Below are 22115 nucleotides of genomic sequence, written 5' to 3'. Positions count from 1 at the left end.
TCCAAAGGCAGGAGTCTCTGAAAACCCTTCCCTCACACTCAGGGAATGCCAAGGAGAAGCAGGACCTGGGGTCAGGGAACAGTCCAGGGCAGACCTGAGCCCAGTGGGAAAGGCGAAGAGAACTGAGCTGGCAGCTATTGCTATTCAGATGCTGAAATAGGCCCTACTCCCCCAGCCCAGGGCCAGGTGTCACACCTGTGGGGGCTGGAGGCAAGACCCTGGCCCAGAAGACTGTGATGGAGCTGTCATGAAAAAGTCTTGTCCTGGTTCCTGCACAACCACCCATCTTTTTGGCTTGGGACCAGCCATAACACTGTCCGCCTGGGGAAGGGTGCTTATGGGAAGTGGTGACCATGGAGTGGGATGGGTGGACCTGGCCCAGAGTGAGGGGCCTTGCTTCCGTGAGGACTGAGCAGGCAGTTCTGAAAGGGAGGCCTGAGAAGACACTATGGGACATACACCACCTGGGCTGGACCTCATTTTCTCCAGGAGTGGCCTTGCCCAGCCAGTGTGGCTCAGTGGTTGAGGTTTAGCCCAGGAACCAGGTGGTCACTAGTTCAATTCTCCATTGGGCACATGCCCGGGTTGTGGGCTCAATCCCTAGTAGGGATTGGCAAAGTTGTTTACACACTAAGACCATACACAGGAGGCAGCTCATCAATGAATCTCTCATCATTGATGTTCCTAGCTCTCTTGTTCTCATCTTCCTCTCTCTGAAATCATTAAAAACATTATTAAAAAAAATAACAAGTGTGGCCACACATTGGAGACCAGTTCTTTGGCACCTAGGCAACCCTTCTCAATTGTTGAGTGTGTGAAGGGTGAAAGAATCTGCTCTGCCACCCTGAACCTACTCCCAGCTGGGCAGCCCAGCTTCCTGGCCTCTCTGTGTGTCCCTGGGTGCCAGCCCAGGGCTCTGCAATGGCCGAGGAATTGATCTGTGTACTGCTGGGTTTGAGCTGACTTGGCACATCATATTGCCATCTCTGAGACTCAGTTTGTGGTTTTGTAAAATGGGACAAGAATGTAAGTTTGCAACAAGGTGATGGCCAAGCTGGTGCTGGGCAGATGCCGAGTTTGTCCTGCTGCTGCTGTGTTGCCGGTGAGCCCGGCCGCAGCTGCGCACTGTGCCCTCTGTCTTTCCAGGGGCCTCCCTTGGCAGCCTGGACAGCCTCAGCCGTACCCTGGGCGTCCTGGAGGAACGGATCAACAGCTCGAGGCGCAGGGCACGCAGACACACCGCCGATGACGACTACAACATCGAGGTCCTGCTGGGTGTGGACGACTCTGTGGTCCAGTTCCATGGGAAGGAGCACGTGCAGAAGTACCTGCTCACACTCATGAACATTGTAAGTGGGGCGGGGGGAGGGAGGTGCAGGTGGGCACCTGTGCTTTCTGTGCTTTCCTAGTGGATCTAGGGATGAGTGATGTGGCTTCAGGGAAACGCTCTGGGTCCACAGGTGAGAAAGTGTAACCTTCCCATCAGCCATGCTGAACCTGAGTTTTCTTATCTGTCATTGGGGCATATTCTGACGTGGCTAGGCTGTTTACACACTGAGGCCATTTCCCCAAATGCCAGTCATTTGGCTCCGTTTTCTTTATTTTTACCACACTGCCCTGGACTGTGTATTTTCCTATAAATGAACTGACTTTTTAAAACTTAAAATTATTTACAAAGGAAACAACCTCACTTTACATAAAGGTAACTAAAACATAAAGCAATAAAGAAGGGATATCAGTGTGTGCCCCCCAAGGGGACAGACTAACACCCATCCAGGCTTCTCCAGGAGTAGGCAGAGGAATGGAAGCTTGAAGAGGGATCCGTTTCTTTCTGCGAAGCTGTGCTGCCACTTGTGCCTTCTGGGCATGATGAGGCACTTGCCCCTTGTCTGCCCAATATGGAGAGATCAAGGTGTCGCCCCCTTGTTTACCCAACAGGAGAGATTAAGGAGTTGCCCCCACATGACAGTCCCCACCCCCACCCCAGGAGGCACGGGGTTGCTGCCTAACTGGCCAACAGAGGGCACAGCCCTGCCTCTTCCCTGTCTGGTATGGGAGAGCCTTCCCCTCATTGCTTGATGCTTGGTCAGGGTCACCATGAGGATGTGAGGCTTCCCTTCTCCAAGTGCAAGCCCTAGGGGCAGCGTTCAGCTCAGCTGAGCCCAGTCGGGAGACCTCGGGTGGGAGGGAGGAGCAGGGTTCATCCTGTGTGTAGGATCTTGGTGGGAAAGACAGATCTGTGGAAGGAGCAGGCACTTGCAGGGGGCTGGAGGTGGGCAGGGAAGCCCAAAGCTGGGGAATTGGAAAGTAGTGGGGCTGTGTATTATGAGCCTTGGTTTTCTCATCTTTAAAGTGGATTAATAATTTGCATTTCAGGATAAAGATTAAATAAGATAATGGGAGGTGAACAGTCCAGTTACTAAATAAAATGTGGTTTTGCTATCATGATGGTAGCAGTACTTAATTCATCAACAGCACATCTAGAATTATCCTTGAGGAGTATGCCAAGGGGTCCCAGATTGCAAGAAGGCACAGGCTAGGCCAAAAGACCCCACCAGTGCAAGATCAGGACCAGGGAGGGACCGCAGGAGTGTTCCAAGGCATATCTGGCACATCTAGCCCAATCCCCTTTGGCTGGACCCCAGCAGCAAACTAACCTACCGGTCAGAGCATCTGCCCTCTAGTGATCAGTGAAAGTCATAGTGACTGGTCGAATGGTCAGACACTTAGCATATTAAGCTTTTACTAGTATTGTATGGGATAGGTTAACTTTTTGTCTGTTGCCTGGGTGGGAAATAGTCTTCCCAGTTTTGTGGTTTGCCATTGTTTTGTTTTGTGTGGGATTGTTTTTTGATAGCTCACATGTTTGTGTGTAGTTGTGTTCTGAGGCCTTGGACTCCCCAGTTTTACATTGGGTGCAGTGTCTGGCACTCCATGCCTCCCTGGAAGTCAATCTTCTGGGACTTCACTCTGGTCGCCCCAGCAGTGACTTCTCTGGCCTATTGTCAGCAGCATCATTCCCCAAACCTCACCCTCACAGACCACCTGGCCATTCCTGTCACACTGGCCAGCCCCAGCAGACCCACACCCAGAAGGTCTCCTGGCACAAAACTTTGGGGCCAAAATGAGAATGTGGTTCTCTTGTTCAAAAAGCAGGAAAAGGTACCATAAAAGGTACCTATTAAATCATTTTTTTCTTTCTCCTATAGTCTCTCTCTCAACTTGTCAAGATTTTAAGGTTTTCTCTTTATTGACTGTAACTAAAGAACAGTTAGAATGTTAAATTACTAGCTTGAATTTTACCACTTATCTTTACATTGTACAAAGTCTGTTTTAAATGCACATATTCAAGTATTTAACTTGTATGGAGAATCATCAGAGTATTTTGTGGTTAATGGCAGAGGGTGCCTCAAGGTGCCCAGAAGTTCAGGCAAAGCACAAGCCAGACTCAGGAAATAGAAGAAAGAAGATAGGAGCCCCAGAGACAAAGCCCATGGAGAAAGTGCCCCCCTAGGCACAGATTCCTGCATGGACCATGGGCAGTTCTGGGCCCCTGGGACCTGACAGCTGCCCTGTCCAAGCTGGCAGGCACCACTGGAGGAACCCATGGCTCTGTGCCCTGCCCAGACAGTCTGGGGACAGTGAACCTGGCAGCTCCCCTTCCCATGGGCCCAGAGCTTCAACCCAGGGCTGATGGCCAAGGCTCTTCACACCTCAGCACCTGGATCGCACCTCCTCTGAGACTTGTGTGGGGGTTGCCTGCCCAGGGTGGGATGGCCACAGCTGTACCCCCGCTTGAGATGCTATTTGGCACATGCACCCACCTTGACCCTTTAGGCAACTACATCCAGGCCCCTGCCAGGGGCAGAGGTCAGCAGTGGTTACAGGGTAGAGAGCAGGTAGTCAAGAACCTGTCCTAGGCATATGAGCCAAGGCTTTCCTGTCCCATCCAACTTGACTTACTTCAAAGTGTAAAAAGAAGAATTTCAAGACTGGCAAGTGCCCAGCATTAAGCCCTGAGGGTAGGGTCCTTCAGAGCACAGACTGGCTGGTTGCCCATAAACCCAGGACCATTGGTCCTGCATTAGACCATGCCAGCCAACTTTGGCACCCCATTCCCTACACTACCTGCCTAGGGCCTATCCTCCAGGGCTCTTTCCCATCCTTGCCCATCCAGACATTCATCTCAAAGCTGCCTCCACTCTCAGCTTCTGCCAAAATGAAGAAAGTTGTGCCTGAGAGTGTGCTGAGCCTCAGCCTCGCCCTCCGACACCCTTGCACTAATTTTTAGCATATACTTGCTGAAAATAAGGTTGCTGGCAAACTCAGGCTGAGGCCTGGTCCCCTTGGTCCAGGGTCCCTTAGCCTGCTGAAGAGGCTAGGATGTCAGGGAAAGGCTGCCAGAGAGCCTCAGATACCTGTTTGATATGTAGTCCATCCAGCCCTGCTGGCTCTCCAGGCCTGGCCCCCACACTTGTGCTGGGCTTCTCGTAGGCTCCCTGCTCCCACATGGCTCTGCACAGCCAGCCTCTGTCTGCTGTCACCCTGCTCCTCTCCTCCAACCTTCCACAGTCTCTTCTGGTCTCCACCAGGCCCAGCCCTAAGAACCAGGAGCTCACCTCTGCCTGGCTCACCTGTGTGCTGGGAGCACTGTCCCATTTCACTGTTCCTCCTTGGAAAAATTTCACTGTTCCTCCTTGGAAGAATGCTCACTGCTGTGTATGGTCTTCCTAGGCTGGGATGCAGCCAGCACTCCTGAACACGCCTACTGCTGACCCATGCTTAGGGAATTACCATTTTTCATACTTGCTCTGCCAGGACCTGAGCTGCCGTCTGCTCCCAAGCTCTCTGCAGTGGTAGCTTCCAAGAAGCCTGGCTGAGATGCAGCCCTGTGCTTGTGGCATCTCTGGTTACCTTGGATGATAAGGCACAGACAGTGGCTCTTCTTCCCCGGCTCAGATGCCTCTGAAGCCAGGAATGGATACATGCTCTGGGGGAAACCAGGGCAATTTTTTTAATTCTTTATTGTTTAAAGTATTACATATGCCTCCTTTTCCCCCCCCCATTGCCCTCTCTTCAGCCACTCCAACCTTCCACTATTTGCCCTCCCCTCTCCTCCCTACACACTGTCTGTGTCCATTGGTTATGCTGATGTGCATGCATACAAATCTATTGGTTGATCTCTTACCCTCATTCCTACCCTCTCATGCCTTCCCTCTAAGGGTGGATGGTCTGTTCAATGATTCTCTGTCTCTGGATCTATTTTTATTCATCAGTTTATCTTGTTCATTATATTGTACAAATAAGTGAGATCGTGTGCTATTTATCTTTCTCTGGCTGGCTTATTTCTCTGAGCATAATATTCTCCAGATCCATCAATGCTGTTGTGAATGGTAAGAGTTCCTTCTTTTTTATAGCAGTGTAGTATTCTATTGTGTAGATTTACCACAGGTTTTTAATTCATTCATCTGTTGATGGGCACTTAGGCTGTTTCCAAATCTTAGCTATGGTGAATTGTGCTGCTATGAACATAGGGGTACATATATCCTTTCTGATTAGTGTTTCTGATTTCTTGGGATCTATTCCTAGAAGTGGGATTACTGGGTCAAATGGGAGTTTCATTTTTAATATTTTGAGTAAACTCCTTACTGTTTTCCACAGTGGCTGCACCAGTCTGCATTCCCACCAGCAGTGCAAGAGGGTTCCTTTTCTCTACATCCTCACCAGCACTTGTCATTTGTTGAACTGTTGATGATAGACATTCTGACAGGTGTGAGATGGTACCGAATTGTTGTTTTGATTTGCATCTCGCAGATGATTAGTGACTTTTAGCATGTTTTCATGTCTCTTGGCCTTCTGTATGTCTACTTTTGAAAAGTACCTATAAAGGACCTTTACACATTTTTTATTGGATTGTTTAGCTTCCTTTTGTTAAGTTGTATGAGACCTGTAAATTTTTTATATTAAACCCTTATCAGAGATAACATTGGCAAATATGTTCTCCCATGCAGTGGGCTCCCTTATTGTTTTGTTGATGGTTTATTTTGCTTTGAAAAAGCTTTTTATTTTTATGTAGTTCCATTTGTTTGTTGTCTCCTTGGTTTCTATTGAGATAGGAGCTATATTGGTAAAGATACTGCTATGACATAGGTCTGATATTTTGCTGCCTACGGATTCTTCTAAGATTTTTATGGTTTCCCATCTTACATTTAAGTCTTTTATCCATTTTGACTTTATTTTTGGGGTGGTCTAGTTTTAATTTTTTTTTTGCAGGTATCCGTCCAATTTTCTCAACACCATTATTAAAGAGACTTGTCTTGACTGCATTGTATGCTCTTGCCTCCTTTGTCAAATATTAATTGAACATAACGGCTTGGGTTGATTTCTGGGATCTCTGTTCTGTTCCATTTATCTATATGCCTGTTCTTGTGCCAGTACCAGGCAGTTTTGAGAAAAGCGGTTTTGTAATATAGCTTGATATCTGGTATCATGATCTCCTGCAATTTTGTTCTCTCTCAGGATTGCTACAGCTATTCAGGGTCTTTTTTTATTCCATACTAGGGGCCCAATGCATGAATTTGTGCACCTTAAAAGGAACTCTGGGCTGCAAGGCTGCAGTAGGTACAGAGGCAGATCTCGGTTTATCCTCTGTGCCCTCACCTGGACCCTCCCGCCATGGCCTCTGGCCCCTGTCTGCTACCAGACCCACTTCCACCACTGCTGCTCCCATACAGTGACCCCGCTCACATCTTCTGATAGCATGGAGCAATTGGGGATGGTGCCAGCAGCAGGTGGGAGCGGGCTGGCACTGTCTGCGGGTATGAGTGGCAGCTGCTGCCCCAGTCATCCCTCAGGAGCAGGCAGAGGTAGAGAAGCCCTCAAGAGCAATCGGGGCCAGCAGTCGCTGCTCTCGCCTAGTGATGGTGCCGAGCAATTGGGACTGATGCTGAGTGCCAGCAGTAGGTGCGAGTGAGTGAGGGCTCTGGTGCCAGCTACGGCTGCAAGCAGGGCCAGCCCCGGCAGCAGGTGTAAGAGGTGGCTGCCAACCCTGATTGCCCCTCAGGAGCAGGGGGAGGTGGAAAAGCCCTCAGGGGCAAACAGAGCCAGTGCCAGTAGCAAGTGCGAGCGCTGGGCAAGTCTGCGGCACACGGAGCAAAGAATTTTCAGTAACTACCAGAGGCTTACCCTGATGACAGCAACTGGCCACCTGCTCCACCATTCCACCTGTCATGTTTTGCGCTCTGTCGCCTGCTGTTGACATCTGCTATGTTCCGTGCATGTCCCCTGGTGGTGAACACAAACTATAGTGTCCAGTTGTTCAGTTGTTTGGTTGTTCTGCCATTTGGTCTATTTGCATATTAACCTTTTATTATATAGGATGAATTTTTTTAAAGAGTTTGTTCTAGGTCTGTGAAATATGCCACTGGTATTTCAATGGGATTGCATTGAATATATAAATTGCTTTGGGGAGTATTGACATTTTAAAAGTCTGATGCTCTACCGACTGAGCTATCCGGGCTCTAGTATTGACATTTTAATGAAGTTGATTCTACCAATCCATGAGCACATTATATTCTTCCATTTGTTTATGTCTTCCTCTATCTCTTTTTTCAACATCCTGTAGTTTTCCAAGTATAGGTCTTTACCTCCTTAGTTAAGTTTATTCCTAGGTATCTTAATTTTTTGTTGCAATGGTAAATGGGATTTTTTTCTTTTTTAGTTTCTCTTTCTGGAGTTTATTATTGATGAATAAAAAAGCCATAGATTTCTGAGTGTTAATTTTATATCCTGCTATTAATACATTGCTAAATTCATTTATTAAGTCTAGTAGTTTTTTTATGGAATCTTTAGGGTTTTCTATGCATCTTGAAAGGAACTCTGGGCTGCAAAGACTCATGTCATCTGTGAATAATAACAGTTTTACTTTTTCGTTTCTAATTTGGATGCCTTTTACTTCTTTTTCTTGTCTGATCACTATGGATAGCTTTTCCAGTAAGTACTATGTCAAACAGGAGTGGTGGAAGTGAGCATCCCTCTCTTGTTTCTGTTCTTAGGGAAAATGGTTTTAGTTTTTGCCCATTGAGTATGATGTTGGCTATAAATGTGCTATATATGGCTTTTACCATGTTGAGGTATAATCCCTCTGTTCCCACTTTGCTGAGAGTTGTCATTAAGAAAGGGTGTTGGATTTTGTCAAATGCTTTTTCTGCATCAATTTATAGTGTTCAATTTTTTATTGTTTTTATTGTAGTTGATTTCTAATTTTATGCCATTGTGATCTGAGAAGATGCTTCATATGATTTCTATCTTCCTGAATTTATATGATTGTGTGATGTTTTTCTCTCAATTAGTTTATGTGATGTATCTTATTTATTAATTTGCAAACATTATACTAGCCTTGCATCCCTGGAGTAAATTCCACTTGGTCATGGTGTATGATCTTTCTAATGTAATGCTGGATCCTATTTGTTAATATTTTGTTGAGGATTTTAGCATCTATGTTCATCAGGGATATTGGCCTGTAATTCTCTTTTTTTGAAGTGCCTTTATCTGGTTTGGGGATTAAGGTAATGCTGGCTTCATAGAAAGAGCTTTGAAGTGTTCCTTCCTTTTATATTTTTTGGAATAGTCTGAGGAGAGTAGGTTTTAATTCTTTTTTGAATGTTTGATAAAACTATCCTGTGAAGCCATCCAGTGCAGAGCTCTGTTTACTAGAAATTTTTTATTACTGCATCAATTTGCTCCATAGTTATTGACCTATTCAGATTTTTTTATTCATCCTGATTGAGTTTTGGAAGATTGTATTTTTCTAGGAATATGTCCTATTTGTTTGAATGGAGTTGTTCATAGTAAATTTTTTACAATCTTTTGTATGTTCATGGTGTCAGTTGTTACTTCACTTCTTTCATTTCTAATTTTGTTTATTTGGGTCCTCTCTCTTTGATTCTTGGTGAGTCTGGCTAGAGGTTCATCAATCTGTTTAACTTTTCAAAGTACCAGCTCTTGATTTTATTAATCTTTTGTACTGTTTTCTTTTTTGGTTTCTATGTTATTTATTTCTGCTCTAATCTTTACTATTTCCTTCTTTCTGCTTTCTCTGGGCTTTTCTTATTGCTTTCCTTCTAATTTTTAAGTTGTAAGGTTAGATAATTTATTACCAGTTTTTCTTGGGGTTTGTTTTTTTAGGTATGGCTATAATGCTATGAACTTCCCTCTCAGGACGGCTTTCACTGTGTCCCATAGATTTGGGATTGTTGTGTTTTTATTGTCATTCGTTTCCAGGATGTTTTTTATTTCTTCTTTGATCTCTTTGGTAACACAATCATTGTTTAATAAGCATGCTATTTAGCCTCCAAGTGTTTGATTTTTTTTATTGTAGTTGATTTCTAATTTTATGCCATTGTGATCTGAGAAGATGCTTCATATGATTTCTATCTCCCTGAATTTGAAGAGACTTTGCCTGTGTCCTAATATGTGGTCTATCTTTGAAAATATCCCATGTGCACTTGAGAAGAATGTACATTCCGTAACTTTGGGGTGAAATGTTCTGAAGATGTCAATTAATTCCATCTGATCTAGTGAGTCATTTAGGAATGCTATTTCTTTGTTGATTTTTTTGTCTAGAAGGTTTATCCAATGATGTCAATGGGGTAATAAAGTCCCCTACTATGATTTATTGCTGTTGATCTCTCCCTTGATATCTTCCAGAAGGTTTTTATGTATTTGGGTGCTCTTGCACTTGATACATATATGTTTACCAGAGTTGTATTGACCCCTTTATAATTATGAAGTGGCCTTCCTTATCTCTTGTTATAGCCTTCACTTTGAGGTCTATTTTGTCAGAAATAAATATTGCAACCCCAGCTTTTTTTTTTTCATTTCCATTTGCCAAAAAAATACATTTTTTTAATCCTTTCACTTTCAGTCTCTTTGAGTTCCTTGTTCTGAGGTGGGTCTCTTGAAGACAGCATATATATGAGTCATGTTTTCTTATCCATTCAGCCACCCTATGTCTTTTGATTGGACCATTTAATCCATTTATGATTAAGGTTTTATTGTTTGTATATTTTTATTCTTTATGCCTGTGTTCCTTCTTCCCTTTATATTTCTTCTTTTTATTACAGTCCCTTTAGCATTTCTTGCATTACTGGCTTGGTAGCAGTAAACCCCTTAGCCTTTTTTTGTCTGTGAAATTCCTGATTTCCCTTCAATTTTGAATGATAATCTTGCTGGACAGAGTATTCTTGGACTCAGTCCCTTGCTTTGCATACCTTTGTATACTTCATTTCATTGCATTCTCTTCTGGCTTGATGTGTTTCTGTTGAGAAATCATTTGATAATCTAATGGGAGATCTTTGGGGGGTCTCAATGGACAGTGAGATTTCAAGCAACACACCCAACCCTCTAGTTTCTCAGGGAAGAGTAGGTAACTCTCTGCCTCTCTCTTGCAGCCTTTAACTTGCTCTCTTTGTCGTTAATGTTTGCCATTGTTATTACAACATGTCTTGTTGTGTATCTTTTGGGTTCATCTTGTTAGGGACTCTGTGCTTGTGTGACTTTTTTCTTCCCCAAGGCAGGAAAGTTTTCTGTCATTATTTCTTCTATTAGGTTTTCTAATCTTTGCTCCTCTTCTTGTCCTTCTGGCACCCCTATTATACAGATATTGCTTTGTTTCATGTTGTCCCAAAGCTCCCTTGAGCTCTCCTCCTGCTTCCTAATTTTTTTTTTCCTCAGTTGCTGTTCAGATTAGGTATGTTTTTCTACCCTGTCTTCTAACTTGCTGATTCAGTCCTCCGCTTCTTCTAGTCTATTGTTGAAACCTCCCATTGTGTTGTGTTTTTTTTATTGTGGCTATATCATTCTTCAATTACTCTTGCTTCTTATATATGTTGGTAACTTTCTCATCCAGATGGTTTAAGAACTGTATGATCTTTACTCTGAATTCTTTCTGTTATATATTGCTTGTCTCTATTTCATTTAGTCCCTTTTCTGGAGATTCTTCATTTTCTTTCCTTTGGGATTTGTTTCTTTGTCTCCCTCTTTCTGGCCCTGGGCTCCCTGCTTGGGATCCAAGGGGTTGAAGCCCCTAGCAGTTCAATGATCCAGGATTCACTAAACAGAATGCTGGCTCTGCCTTGAGTTCCACTTTTATTGTCTTTTCTATGAGTTTTACCCCCTTCTCTCATGGTTCTGGTCCCTCAGTTGTCCACTTCAGTTTCTGAAAGTTGGCATGGGAGACTCTCTGTGAGGGCCTAGAGCCCTCAAGCATTCAATTCACTGTGTAGTTCTGGCACCCAAAGCAGGATGGTGCCCTAGTACCCTCTGGCAGCACACAAGCAGCATAATCCTGTGACCTTTGGCTGGGCACACCAAGTTGCACCAGTAGCTCTGGCCAGTGCCAGGGGGTAGGGTGCATGCTGGGTGATAGCTCTGTCTGTGCTGGAGGCAGATCCCTGTGCCAGCCCAAAGGCCCTCTTGGTGCTGGGGGTGGGAGCCCTCATCAGCTAGAAGTCTATGCCGAGGAGCAGAGCACACACTGGTTTGTGGCTCTGTACTGGGATGGTCAAGAGTGAGTGAGATACCCCTGGCTTGCACTCACAGTGCAGCGTCTTGTAACGTGATATCTTGGATTGCTGGGTTTTGTCTTTGGCAAGGAGGTGCAGTTTGGGATGTCTCTCTGGCTGCACTCACTGCAGCTGTCTGGGAACCATGGTTTGGTACCACTCTGCTCACTGCTTGGGCATGGTGGTGGTTCCACACGGGTTATGGCTACAAGCAGCTCTCTGCAAAGGTCTGGGGCTGATGTCTGAGGTCAATCTGGGTGTTCGTGTAGCTGCACTTCTGGTCTCTGTTACTGCCCTCTACAAGATGGCTTGTGTTCCACGCTAATACTGTGCCATCCTTGGAGTGCCTACAGTGGTAGCAGGGGCTCCCTGTCTAGAAGAGTCCAATCTGCCAGTCCCCAGAACTCCTGTGATGTTGTCTACCTGTCCCTCACTCCCTCCCACACACACTACACATGTCCACACATACCTCTCTCTCCTTTGCTCATTCATACTCTCCCTCTCTGCTATCCTGTCAGCAGCCATGTTTGAATCTTTCTCTGGAGCAATTATTAAAGTAACATTTGCATGTATATATTTTTAAAAGTAAATTCTCTTTGCACCAAGATTTCAAGAAGTATAAACTTTGGGCCCAAATCAGTGACTTATATGTGGCTTTACAGCATTTAACTTGAAGCACTAATTTCAATCCTACTCTTCCCTGAGAAACTAGAGGGTTGGGTGTGTTGCTTGAAATCTCACTGTCCATTGAGACCCCCAAGCTGCCAGGATGAGCTGATAGCAAGCAGTGCTTGTAGAAAGAAGCCCACCCCTGAAGGTGGCCTGTGATTGTCCTTTGATCCTTGGATCTCATACTCTCAGGAGGCCTGCTGCAGGCAGGCTACTGAGGTCAGAGAACAGAGGTGATGTGTCTTCCTCAAAGTGCCACTTCTTTTGGACAGCAAGCATTTTAAAACATCAATGTTATATTAAAGTAAACTTGGACATGTCACTGTTCACATGTATTTTTCAAGACACACTAGAGATTCTAAACAGGGCTGCCAAAACTACAGCCCAAGGGCCAATTCTGGGCCACCACCCGTTTGCATAAATAAACTTTTATTGGCACGTAACCACACCCACTCATTCATGTCTTAGCTCATTCATGTGGTGGTAAATGGAATAGCTGGGACAGGAACAATGTGGCCAATAAAGCTAAAAGTAGTCACTACCTGATGTTAAAGAAATATTTGCTATCAGGCTCTGGAGACATCTACTTGTTTAGTGTCCTCCTTGAGCAGTGTCCCCAGCCCTCCAGAAATTGCATTTTCATCCCATTGCATCAGTGCCCTTGGGTGTCCATGTTAAGAGAGTACTTGGCATAGCTTGAGGACCAGCTTTGAAGTCAGAACCAGCTGAATTCTAATCCTGGCTTTTACCCACCTGGCAAAGTTCCTGCCTTGCCCTAAACTTGGCTTCCGCAATTTTAAACCTCCCAAACACTCTAAGGGTCCATAACGGCTGGCAAGAGGTGATCCCAGGAGACCAGCTTCCTATTTGCCCTCTGCAGCTCCTCCAAGTCCCTGCAGCTGGAGCAGCCCTTTCCTCAAGGCCATTGCAGAGACCTTGCACGTAAGCCAAACTCCACATTCTCCCTGCTCAGACCCCAGCCCAACCCACTTCCACCTTACCTTGCCAACTTAGTGCACCTGTGAGGTCACTTTGAAGATTCTTTACAAAGCCATTGAATGAGCTGATCTTAATATCCATTTTTAAATAATGGAACAGGAGAAGCAGATTTCTGGGCAGGAGAGCTCTCTCTCCCAGCTGTGTTAACCCACGATTTCCCAAGGCATTTCTCCTGCTGAGGGTAGATGCTCCTTAGGCTCACAAAGAACATAGGATCCCAAGAGCATGAGCTCTCAGAGCTGAGGCTATACCCTCAGACTCCTCTGAGCATGGAAACAGTCCTCTGTACAGTATGTTCTTATGTTTGTTGAATGAATGGTTTCTCTCTTTTCCCCCCCTCTTTTCTTTTCTAATTTAATCCAGTAGTTGGCCTGGGTTTACCAAAGTTTTGCCAGGGTTTGCAAACAATCAGAGGCATATGGGTTTCATTTCTCACCAGCTTCCAGGAATGTTGGGGCCATGTGGTGATGGTGGAGAGCAGCCGGGGCAGGGATGGGGGACAGGAATGTTTTCTGCTCGTCCTGGGGAGGGGTGTAACTTGGAAACTGGCCACAGAGCTCCAACCCAGCCAGAGGGAGGCACAATCCCAAGTCCTATTCACGTGTCTCTGGCTCTGGTTCCTGGTAAACAGAAAAACATCTCTGAATCTGGACACTAACCCTTGGTTCCCTTAAGTTGAAGAGAATCAGACAGAGCTCCTGGACAAGGGGACATACTTGAGTTTGGGCCTGGCCATGGCACAGGAGGAGAGGACAGGGAGCAGAAGTTCCATTGCCACACACAGCACCACAGGTCCTGTATCATGGGCCCCAACAAGTTGTGCCAGCACGGTCCCTGCTCCTTCTGCCTGTCCCTGTGTGCCACTATGAGATAGGGCTGGCAGGGCCAGTGTGTGTGGTTGCTGCAATGCTTATAAAAGGACAGCACTCTCAGGTGTTGGTGGGAGCCAGGCAGGAGGCATAGTTAGGGGCCAGTGTAGCCATGAGCAATACGGAGTGGTGGGAATTGGGGTGACTGACTGGAGACACTATGTCTGGAGATCCCTTCCTGTGTCACACTGACTTATGTAGGAATAAGCAGGCCCCATGTTGCTAGCTCCTTTTTCCAGGAGAGGCTGGAAATCCAATTTTTATAGAAAATCTAATTATTTGTTAATGTCAGCAAGTTGAAATCAAGACCTCACACAAGTGAATCAGAACACAACTGTGGGCAAGTCTGGCCAGTCAGTGAGTGGATTGTTCCTTCTGGCTTAGAAGAAATGAGGCCATTGCCTGCCTAGCTGTGTCCTGTGATGGGGCAGTTATGTACCTTCCAGGGCTGTTGTGAGCATGACTCAAGTTAAACACCAGAAAAAAATGCTTACCAAAATGCTGGGCGTATGGAGAGTGTCCCACAAATGTGGGCCATCCCTGCTCACATATTAGTTCATGAGCGCACTCTGAATGCCTGATCTAAATTGGCCCCATTCGGGACTCTGGGAACAGGATTGAACAGTCGTGTCCCTGTGCTCAGAGAGCTTGGAGCATGGGAGGACTGGAGAGCAGGGAAAGGAATGAGTAATTATACCCTAGTTGACACACATACTAATCACAAAAATTATAAGGCACTACGGGGTGACAGGGAAGAGTGCCCCTAACACAGAGGCAGGGGCTAGCTGGGGAAAGAGTTTGGAGTGTGTTGATGTTGCTGCGGGTGGAAGAATGTCACGTGCTAAGGCCCAGTGGCATCACTACATCACTGGGCATGTTTGAGCCCCTTTTGAGTGTAGGGTGCTGGAAGAAAGGCAGGACATGAGGTGGCAAAGCCTTCTATGCCTGGCTAAGGGGCCTGGGATCCACGGCAATAATACTACAAGGGAGTGATAAGGTTGGTTTTGCGACTTAGAAGAGAAACATCTGCCTTCATGAGTTTGGGTTTATGCCTTCTATTATTAGAAATGCCTCTGCCCAGGGCCTGAGGAGCCTGGGTTCGCACATGCTGGCCATGTGCAAGGAGGCACTTGTGTGATGTCTCTATGTTGTCACAGTGGCCCTGCGAAATTCCCTTCCTTGGACAAGATCATGGGGGCCCAGAGAGGGTGGTGGCATGACTCAGGCATGGATTTCTGTCCCTGTGGAGAGGTAGGTCCTCCTCAGGACCTGGCCCAGGTGACATCCTCCCCACACTGGTCCAGCCTGAAGAACAAGCAGCCCTGAATCCCTGCGGAAGCCTCCTCTAAAGTGTGTCCTCACCTTCGCCTCTCTGACCTCCCAACAGCATTTGATGACACTGGCCCACATGCCAGTTTCCTTTCTACCTGGTTCTGTCACTCTCCTGGTTTTCTCCTTGGCTTATCCACCCATGCTGTCTTCCTGGTCTGAGTTTCAGTCACCCGCTCTGTCCCTTGCTCATTCAGCATATGTCTATAGAGCACCTACTACGTGCCAGACTGTCTATAGGTGCTGGAAATGTGCTGAGTGAGCACAGGGTCCTGCCTGCATGGAGTCCATTCCAGTGTTGATAGGGTCAACCATCTCCCCCCATTGATGACAACAAAGATGGAGAAGGTCCTGAGGGGGGTGACAGGGCTGTGCTTGCCTCTGCCTCTACCTCCCTCCACGCTCCCCACCTCCTTGCCCCCTGGGGGAGGCCTCCTGATAAGGAAGCCTCAGAGCAGCCTGTCCTTGGCTTCCCTGGGAGAGCTGTTGGTTGTCAAAGTGGGTGTTAGAGTCCCCGTAGATCAGGAGGGCAAGATGTCCACACTCCTCAGTGACAGCTTGAGGTACCTCTGAAGCTTGTCTCATGCAGACTCCAGCAAGGCGGTGACAGCTGGTCCAGAAAAGCTGGGTCTGTGTCACAGCCTGGGGCTGTAGTCTGGGCTGGTATGGGCTGTCACTCCTCCTGCACTCAGTGCTGAGGTGCAACCCAGAGACCCTGGGGTCCTGCTCCCCTGCTGGGAGGGGGAGAGGGGCTTGCCAGTGTGTATCTTGGAAGGGATAGGGGTTCACACAAGGAGCCCCAAGTTTAATGTGAGGTTCTAGGAGTCCACTTAGCTGATTTGCATGTTCACTACCTGGCCAAAGGCCCAGCACATAGTAGGTGCTGATTGAACATCTTTTGAATGAATAAGTGAGTACATGAATTCTCGTAAAATGATTATGGCCCCAGAGACTGCCGTGAAAAAAATAGTCTCCACCTGCCCATGGGAAAGCAGTCCCAATAGCCTGAGTGTCCTTTTCCTTTCTTTCTTATGCCCAAGGCTTCTCTGCATCACAGAAGCTGGCCGTTTGAAAAGCTGAGTCACTGGGGCGAATGACTAATCGCAGTTGGTTTCCCAAGTTGCCTTCCAAAGCCTTTGTCCTGATTTCCACTCACATTCATATGAGCAAATTTCTCAGTTTTTCTGAGTCACGTTTCCTCACTGGTGAAACAGGTGTCATAATGCTCCCCGGCAGCGTGTCAGAGGCAACAGTTAACGACACAGGGAGGTGCCTGGCACAGGTCTGGCAAGGTCAGAGCTGACGAATGATGTGCTACAGTCATTCCTTTGTGTCTGTGACATTTGCCCAGACAGCCAGCTCTTGGACCGAGACGCATGGCTCTCATGGGGACACACTTGCCTGCCTTAGGACAGCAAGGAGGATAAGGGCTGTGGTAGCCCCGTGGCCAGTGCCTATGCCGGGCAAGGGAGCAGGTGACAGTGGAGGCGAGTCCAAGCTGGTTTTGACAACAGACTTGGTGCCATTCCATGCAGAGCTGTCACACCCTCAGAGGGTCCCTGGAGTGTGGCAGGCTCAGGGATTTGGGACAGGGAGACCTCTGAGGCACCGGGCTGACCAGATGGGGTGAGTGGATGGGGAGCTTTGGGGACCAGCCAGAGCCTTGGCACTGAGGGTGCAGAAAGGCCCCCGTTCACAGGAGCACAGGTGTAGTGGAAGGAGGGGCAGGTAACAATCTAACAAATGAGAAGACTTGAGACTGGCTGGCATGGCAGAGGAATGGCCAGGAGGGAGCAGCATCTGTGTTAGCATAGTGAGTCCCCAACAATGTCCCCACACGCAGCACACAGCAGCCTGGTTCTGACCAGGCCCATGGGGCTCCCCATGGCCTTCCATACCCATAAATGACCTGCAGGAGTCTTTGCCTCCATGAGCTCAGCCCCTCTCCCTTTGGTCTGGGCGCCCTTTGCAGCTGTGTGCTCACCCATCTCCTCTTCCTTGGTCCCCTTGCTCCACACTTCAGATGCCTGTTCCGAGCTGGCCTTGTGGCTGGTCTGGAAGGACCAATCCATGATCTGCTGTGCCCAGTACACGCTTTCACTCCCGAAGGGATGTGCTCACAGCAGAGTTGGGGCAGTGAGCTGGAGAGCTGCAAGGAGGGCTGCACAGAGGCTTCTGAATTATGCTGGGAGTCCTGAATTGAGCCTCCTGTCTGTGTGAGGGCACCGGTGACCATCTGAACTGTCATGGTTTCCTCATTCTTTTCTAGATATGCACCTGCTGGGCAGGGTCTCATCACTTCGGGATCCCTGGGGCCCTGGTGACAGTGGGTGGCTAGACTGAATCATCGCCATTTTTGCTAGGGGTGGAGGTGAGCAGGTCTAGCTTCCGCTCTTTGCCTGGGCTGCTCAGGTGTGCTGGCTGGTCCCAGTTCAGGTCTACTGCCATGCTATCTGTCCACAGCCTCTCCCCATGCCAGGCCAGCCTCCTCCACCCCACCCAGCACCACTGGTAGCTTCTGGGCCTGGGAGCCAGGCTGCTACTGGGTCTATTCACTGACAGGAGCCCATCCCTTTCTCACCTGCATGTAGTGTGCCACATGGGGAGTGGACTCTGCTCTTTTTTTTTTTTTTTTTTTTTTTTTTTTTTTTTTTTTTTTTAATGCCTGTTTCTTGCCAAAGACATATGGCTTTCTTTTTTTTTTTTTTTTTAATATGTTTTATTGATTTTTTACAGAGAGGAAGGGAGAGATATAGAGAGCCAGAAAGGTCAATGAAAGAGAAACATCGACCAGCTGCCTCTTGCACACCCCCTACTGGGGATGTGCCCGCAACTCAGGTACATGCCCTTGACCGGAATCGAACCCGGGACCCCTCAGTCCGCAGACCGACACTCCACCACTGAGCCAAACCGGTTTCGGCAGACTCTGCTCTCGCTGTGTGGTCTTATCTAGGTCCAAGTGGGAAGCAGGGCCCACAGCCCTTGGGGTCTGTTTGACTCTAAATGTGTGCGAGGAGCAGGCCATAACCCTGGTCTAACTTCCTGCCTCTGCTCTACACCTCCTCAGACCTCCTTGGTCAACCAGGATGCTTTCTCTACCCCTATTCCTGTCCCAGAGTACTTCCCATGAGCCATGGCTCCTGCCTTCATGAGGTCATTGCCTGTCTCTCTCTCCTTGGGTGGAAATTGTGGTAGGAAAGCAGAAAAATAAGAATTCCAGGAGGAATGAAAAATCATTGCTTTCAATGACATTGTTGTGTCCTGTTGGGCACAGGTGACAGAGATCATCTCTCAGGGCTGGAGATGATGCCCACGGGCTCTGAGACTGGGGGAGAGAAGGGGGAGGGGGCTGGGAGGGGGAGAATGTCTGTGGTCTCCCTGCAAGGGGCCCTCCCTCCACGCTGGGTCCAGAGCTCTGGTCAGGGAGCCAGGGCAGACAGCTGCCCAGGGTAGAACTCTTCCACAAAGTAGGCAAACTTTCACATTGTCATGCAGAGCCAGTGTTGCCTTATTGCTTATTCCAGAACAGAAACTTGGCTGTGTCTTTCAATAAGCAAAAGGTGCATTACAATGTATTTTCCCCAACAAGGGAGTCTTTGGCCTCTCTCCATGCAGAGAAAGGCTGCTGCTTTGAACGTTTCCCCCAAGGTTTAAAGATTCCTGGATCAATTCCTCAGGCAGGCCTCAAGGACGCGTTCCAGCCTCCCTGCCCCTGCGCTCTGGGCTGAGGAGAACCTAGCACAGAGGCCTCAGGGAAGGCAGGTGGGGGTGGGCACTTGGGCATCCTGGGCTCACTGCTGTCACACATCTTACCCATCTCCTATCAGTCTACATTCTCTGACGTTATCTACTCAGCCATTCACTTAACACTCTTCACTGCCCACCCACTATGTGCTTGGCTCTGCTGGTGATACAGCAGTGAGCAGGGAAGAAAGGTGCCTCCTGTCTCAAATAACAGTCAAGTCTGGGAGCATTAGCGGGTGCTTTAGGGGCTTGCTTTGAGCAGGGACGGTAAATGCTGGGGAAGGAACATGAACAGCCAGAGGGCTCAGCAAGAGCCAGGGCTCTGATGTGGGGAAGAGCTTCCCATGCCAGACGGAGCCAATCTGAGAAGAGGCAGCAGAGGCAGCAGCGTTTGACTTCATTCCAGTGGCAATGGGAGGGCCTTGGGGTGGGGGTATGAGGTTAAACAGGGAAGTAACTGCCCCACTCCTTGGGAATGCATTTATTACTTTGACTTTGTTTCTTTAAATGCTCTTCAGGTATTTCAAGAATTCGGGGGCTGGAGGAGAGGGGAAGGAATTCCAGGACCGAGCCTTTGCGCAAGCAGCAGGAGAGGCAGCCAGGCTTCAAGAAGGCAGAGCTATTGGGACTGAGAGTTGTTGGAACAAGGTAGCTGACATGGATCAGGGAGAAGCCAGCCAGGCCAGCCTAGCAGGGTCCCTCAAGAGCCTGTTCCTAGAGGCACTGGAGAGCCCTTGAGAGTTTCAGGCAGAGGAAGGAGGTAAAATCTGCTCTAAATGGTGACTAAGTGGTGAAGAATGGCCGTGTGTGCAGGACAGGAGGTGAGAAGGCACTCCGGAGCCCTGCCACCTGCGAACCTACTTGGAGGTTAGATGGGGGTACAGGGAGGAGGAAGATGTGAGGAGCTGTTTGGAGACCAACCCATCTGCAGTCTCTCCTTTTGCCTTCTCTATCAGCTCTTTGCTCAGCAGAAATGTTGTGGCTGTGCCCTTGTTAAGGATGTGAGTGTTTTACTGAGGATTTTATACGTTATTCCCAGTGGTTTACATGCCCACGTGGGCACCACAAGCTTCCTGCTTCACAACAGCATCTGAGCAGCATCTTGCGGGGAGAGGGAGGCAGCTGGCCATCTCACAGCCCCCTAGAAAGTTGGCATGGCTCTGGGGGTCAGGGCAGAGCCACGCCTCAGGCCACTGTAGGACAAGAGTGGTGGGCCCTCTACTTAGCACAGCGTGGGAACTGGGAGTCAGCACCAAAGGGGAACCTCTTTGCCAGTTTGAGGTCTCTGTCACACCACACCAATGAGCAGGAACTCTGCCCAGGTCACCATGGGGGTCCCGCCCTCTGGGAGGGGGCTGCTGGGGTCTGACCTCAGGGGCCACAAGGATATCAGGTTGGGGGCCAGCAGCCACTGGGGGTGTCACAGAGTGAGGACAAGGCACAGCCGGCTGGGTCCCCATGTGGAAGAGGCAGAGGCTTCCTATGGCAGAAATCAATGAAAGGAGCCCTGCCATGCAGTCCTACCAGGATGGGCAGGGCTGAGGGGGTCTTGAGACCAGGTGTGGCTGCCAGCCTGACCTGGGTCTGGCCTCGCAAGCTTTCTGCTGGACACTCTGGATGTGCCCTGTCTAGCTCCTCAGCAGCCCAGGAGGCCCAGTTCATCTCCAAGGTCAGAGTCAGGGCACCCTGCTCAGCTGATGGGAACTGGCAACTGATGGGCAGCCCTAATGACAGAGCCTCTCAGGATGGGCCCTCACTCAGCAGCCTGACTGCTTGGGCTCTGGTGACCTTGCCCCCACCCCCAGCTGGATGTGGGTCTCTGCCCCCAGGAGCTTTAAACTGAACAAGGGGGTTCCTGGGGTTCTGGTCACCTCCTGCTCCGAGTCAGGAGTCAGGGTCAGGCATGCCCAGTGTCCAAGAAGGACAAGAGATGAGACTGGCCACCCTAAGGCTCGATGCCAGGGCCAAGAGAATGGGAGGATCCTAGGCCCTGACGGGCAGGGTCTGTCTGGAAACTATAAGGGCCAGCCCTGCATCTTCTCCCTCCCTGTGGGGACCAGCCTCAGCTTCTCCGTCGCTCAGGTGGGTTGACCACCTCTGCCTCTGGCCTCGAAGGGCTGTTGAGAGCATCCTATCTAATAAAGAGGGAATATGCTAATTGACCATCACTCCGTCACAAAGATGGCTGCACACAGCTGAGGCCAAATTCCCATAAGGAGCCTTAACCAGCAATCAGCAGGGACCTGAGGCTACACCCTCCCCTGCCCCCATGGGGCTTATTAGGGGACCTTAGGCTGCATCCCTCATGCTGCAGGGCTTGACAGGGAACCTCAAGGTGTGCTTCCCATCCTGGTGCTGGGCTAGGGGACCTCAGGCCACACTCCCATGCTGGTGGGGCTTGATGGGGAACCTGAGGCTGTGCCCCCCTCCTGATGCTGGGTGGGGGGACCTGAGACTGCACCCCCTCCCCCTGTCTGGAGGGGCTTGACGGGGGACCTCAGGCCATTCCCCCCACCCAGCAGGACTTGACAGGGGATCTCAGGCTGTGTCCCCCACCTGAAAGGACTTTATGGCAGACCTCAAGGCATGCCCTCCACCATGGTCTGGGCTGGGGGACCTCAGGCCATGCCCCCTGCCTAGCAGGGCTTGACAAGGGTGGGACTGGCCAGTCTGGATCTAGCCCAATGAGGGGTTGGGGGGGTGGAACCAGCAGGGTCTGGGTCTTACACGATTTTGAGGTGCATGTGAGTGGGCAGGGAATAGATTCTGAGTCTCATGGTGTGCCCCAGACTCTGACAGGAGGAATATTTTCATATACTAATTTTCTTTCATCTCTGACACTTCTATTATACAGAAAGGGCAAATAGCAATATTAAATTATTTCCTCTAATTAATCTCCTTTTAATGTGCACAAATTTTGTGCACCAGGTCACTAATAAAA

The 22115-nt window shown here is 48.6% G+C and overlaps 1 protein-coding gene across 3 annotated transcripts in view; it reads left to right on the top strand.

Annotated features, from left to right (window-relative positions):
• Nucleotides 1–22115, top strand: part of ADAMTS2 (ADAM metallopeptidase with thrombospondin type 1 motif 2) — a 226253-nt gene that overhangs the window by 118394 nt on the left and 85744 nt on the right. For all 3 annotated transcript variants that reach the window (XM_036450135.2, XM_036450136.2, XM_036450138.2), the window contains exon 4: nucleotides 1147–1349. In XM_036450135.2, the coding sequence (XP_036306028.1) occupies nucleotides 1147–1349 (203 nt within the window). The remainder of the gene's footprint in view (nucleotides 1–1146; nucleotides 1350–22115) is intronic.

This window comes from Pipistrellus kuhlii, unplaced genomic scaffold (assembly GCF_014108245.1).
Source record: "Pipistrellus kuhlii isolate mPipKuh1 unplaced genomic scaffold, mPipKuh1.p scaffold_m20_p_21, whole genome shotgun sequence".
NCBI lineage: Eukaryota > Metazoa > Chordata > Mammalia > Chiroptera > Vespertilionidae > Pipistrellus > Pipistrellus kuhlii.
The sequence above is the reverse complement of the archived record's forward strand: the minus strand, read 5'-3'. Positions and strand labels throughout refer to the sequence as shown.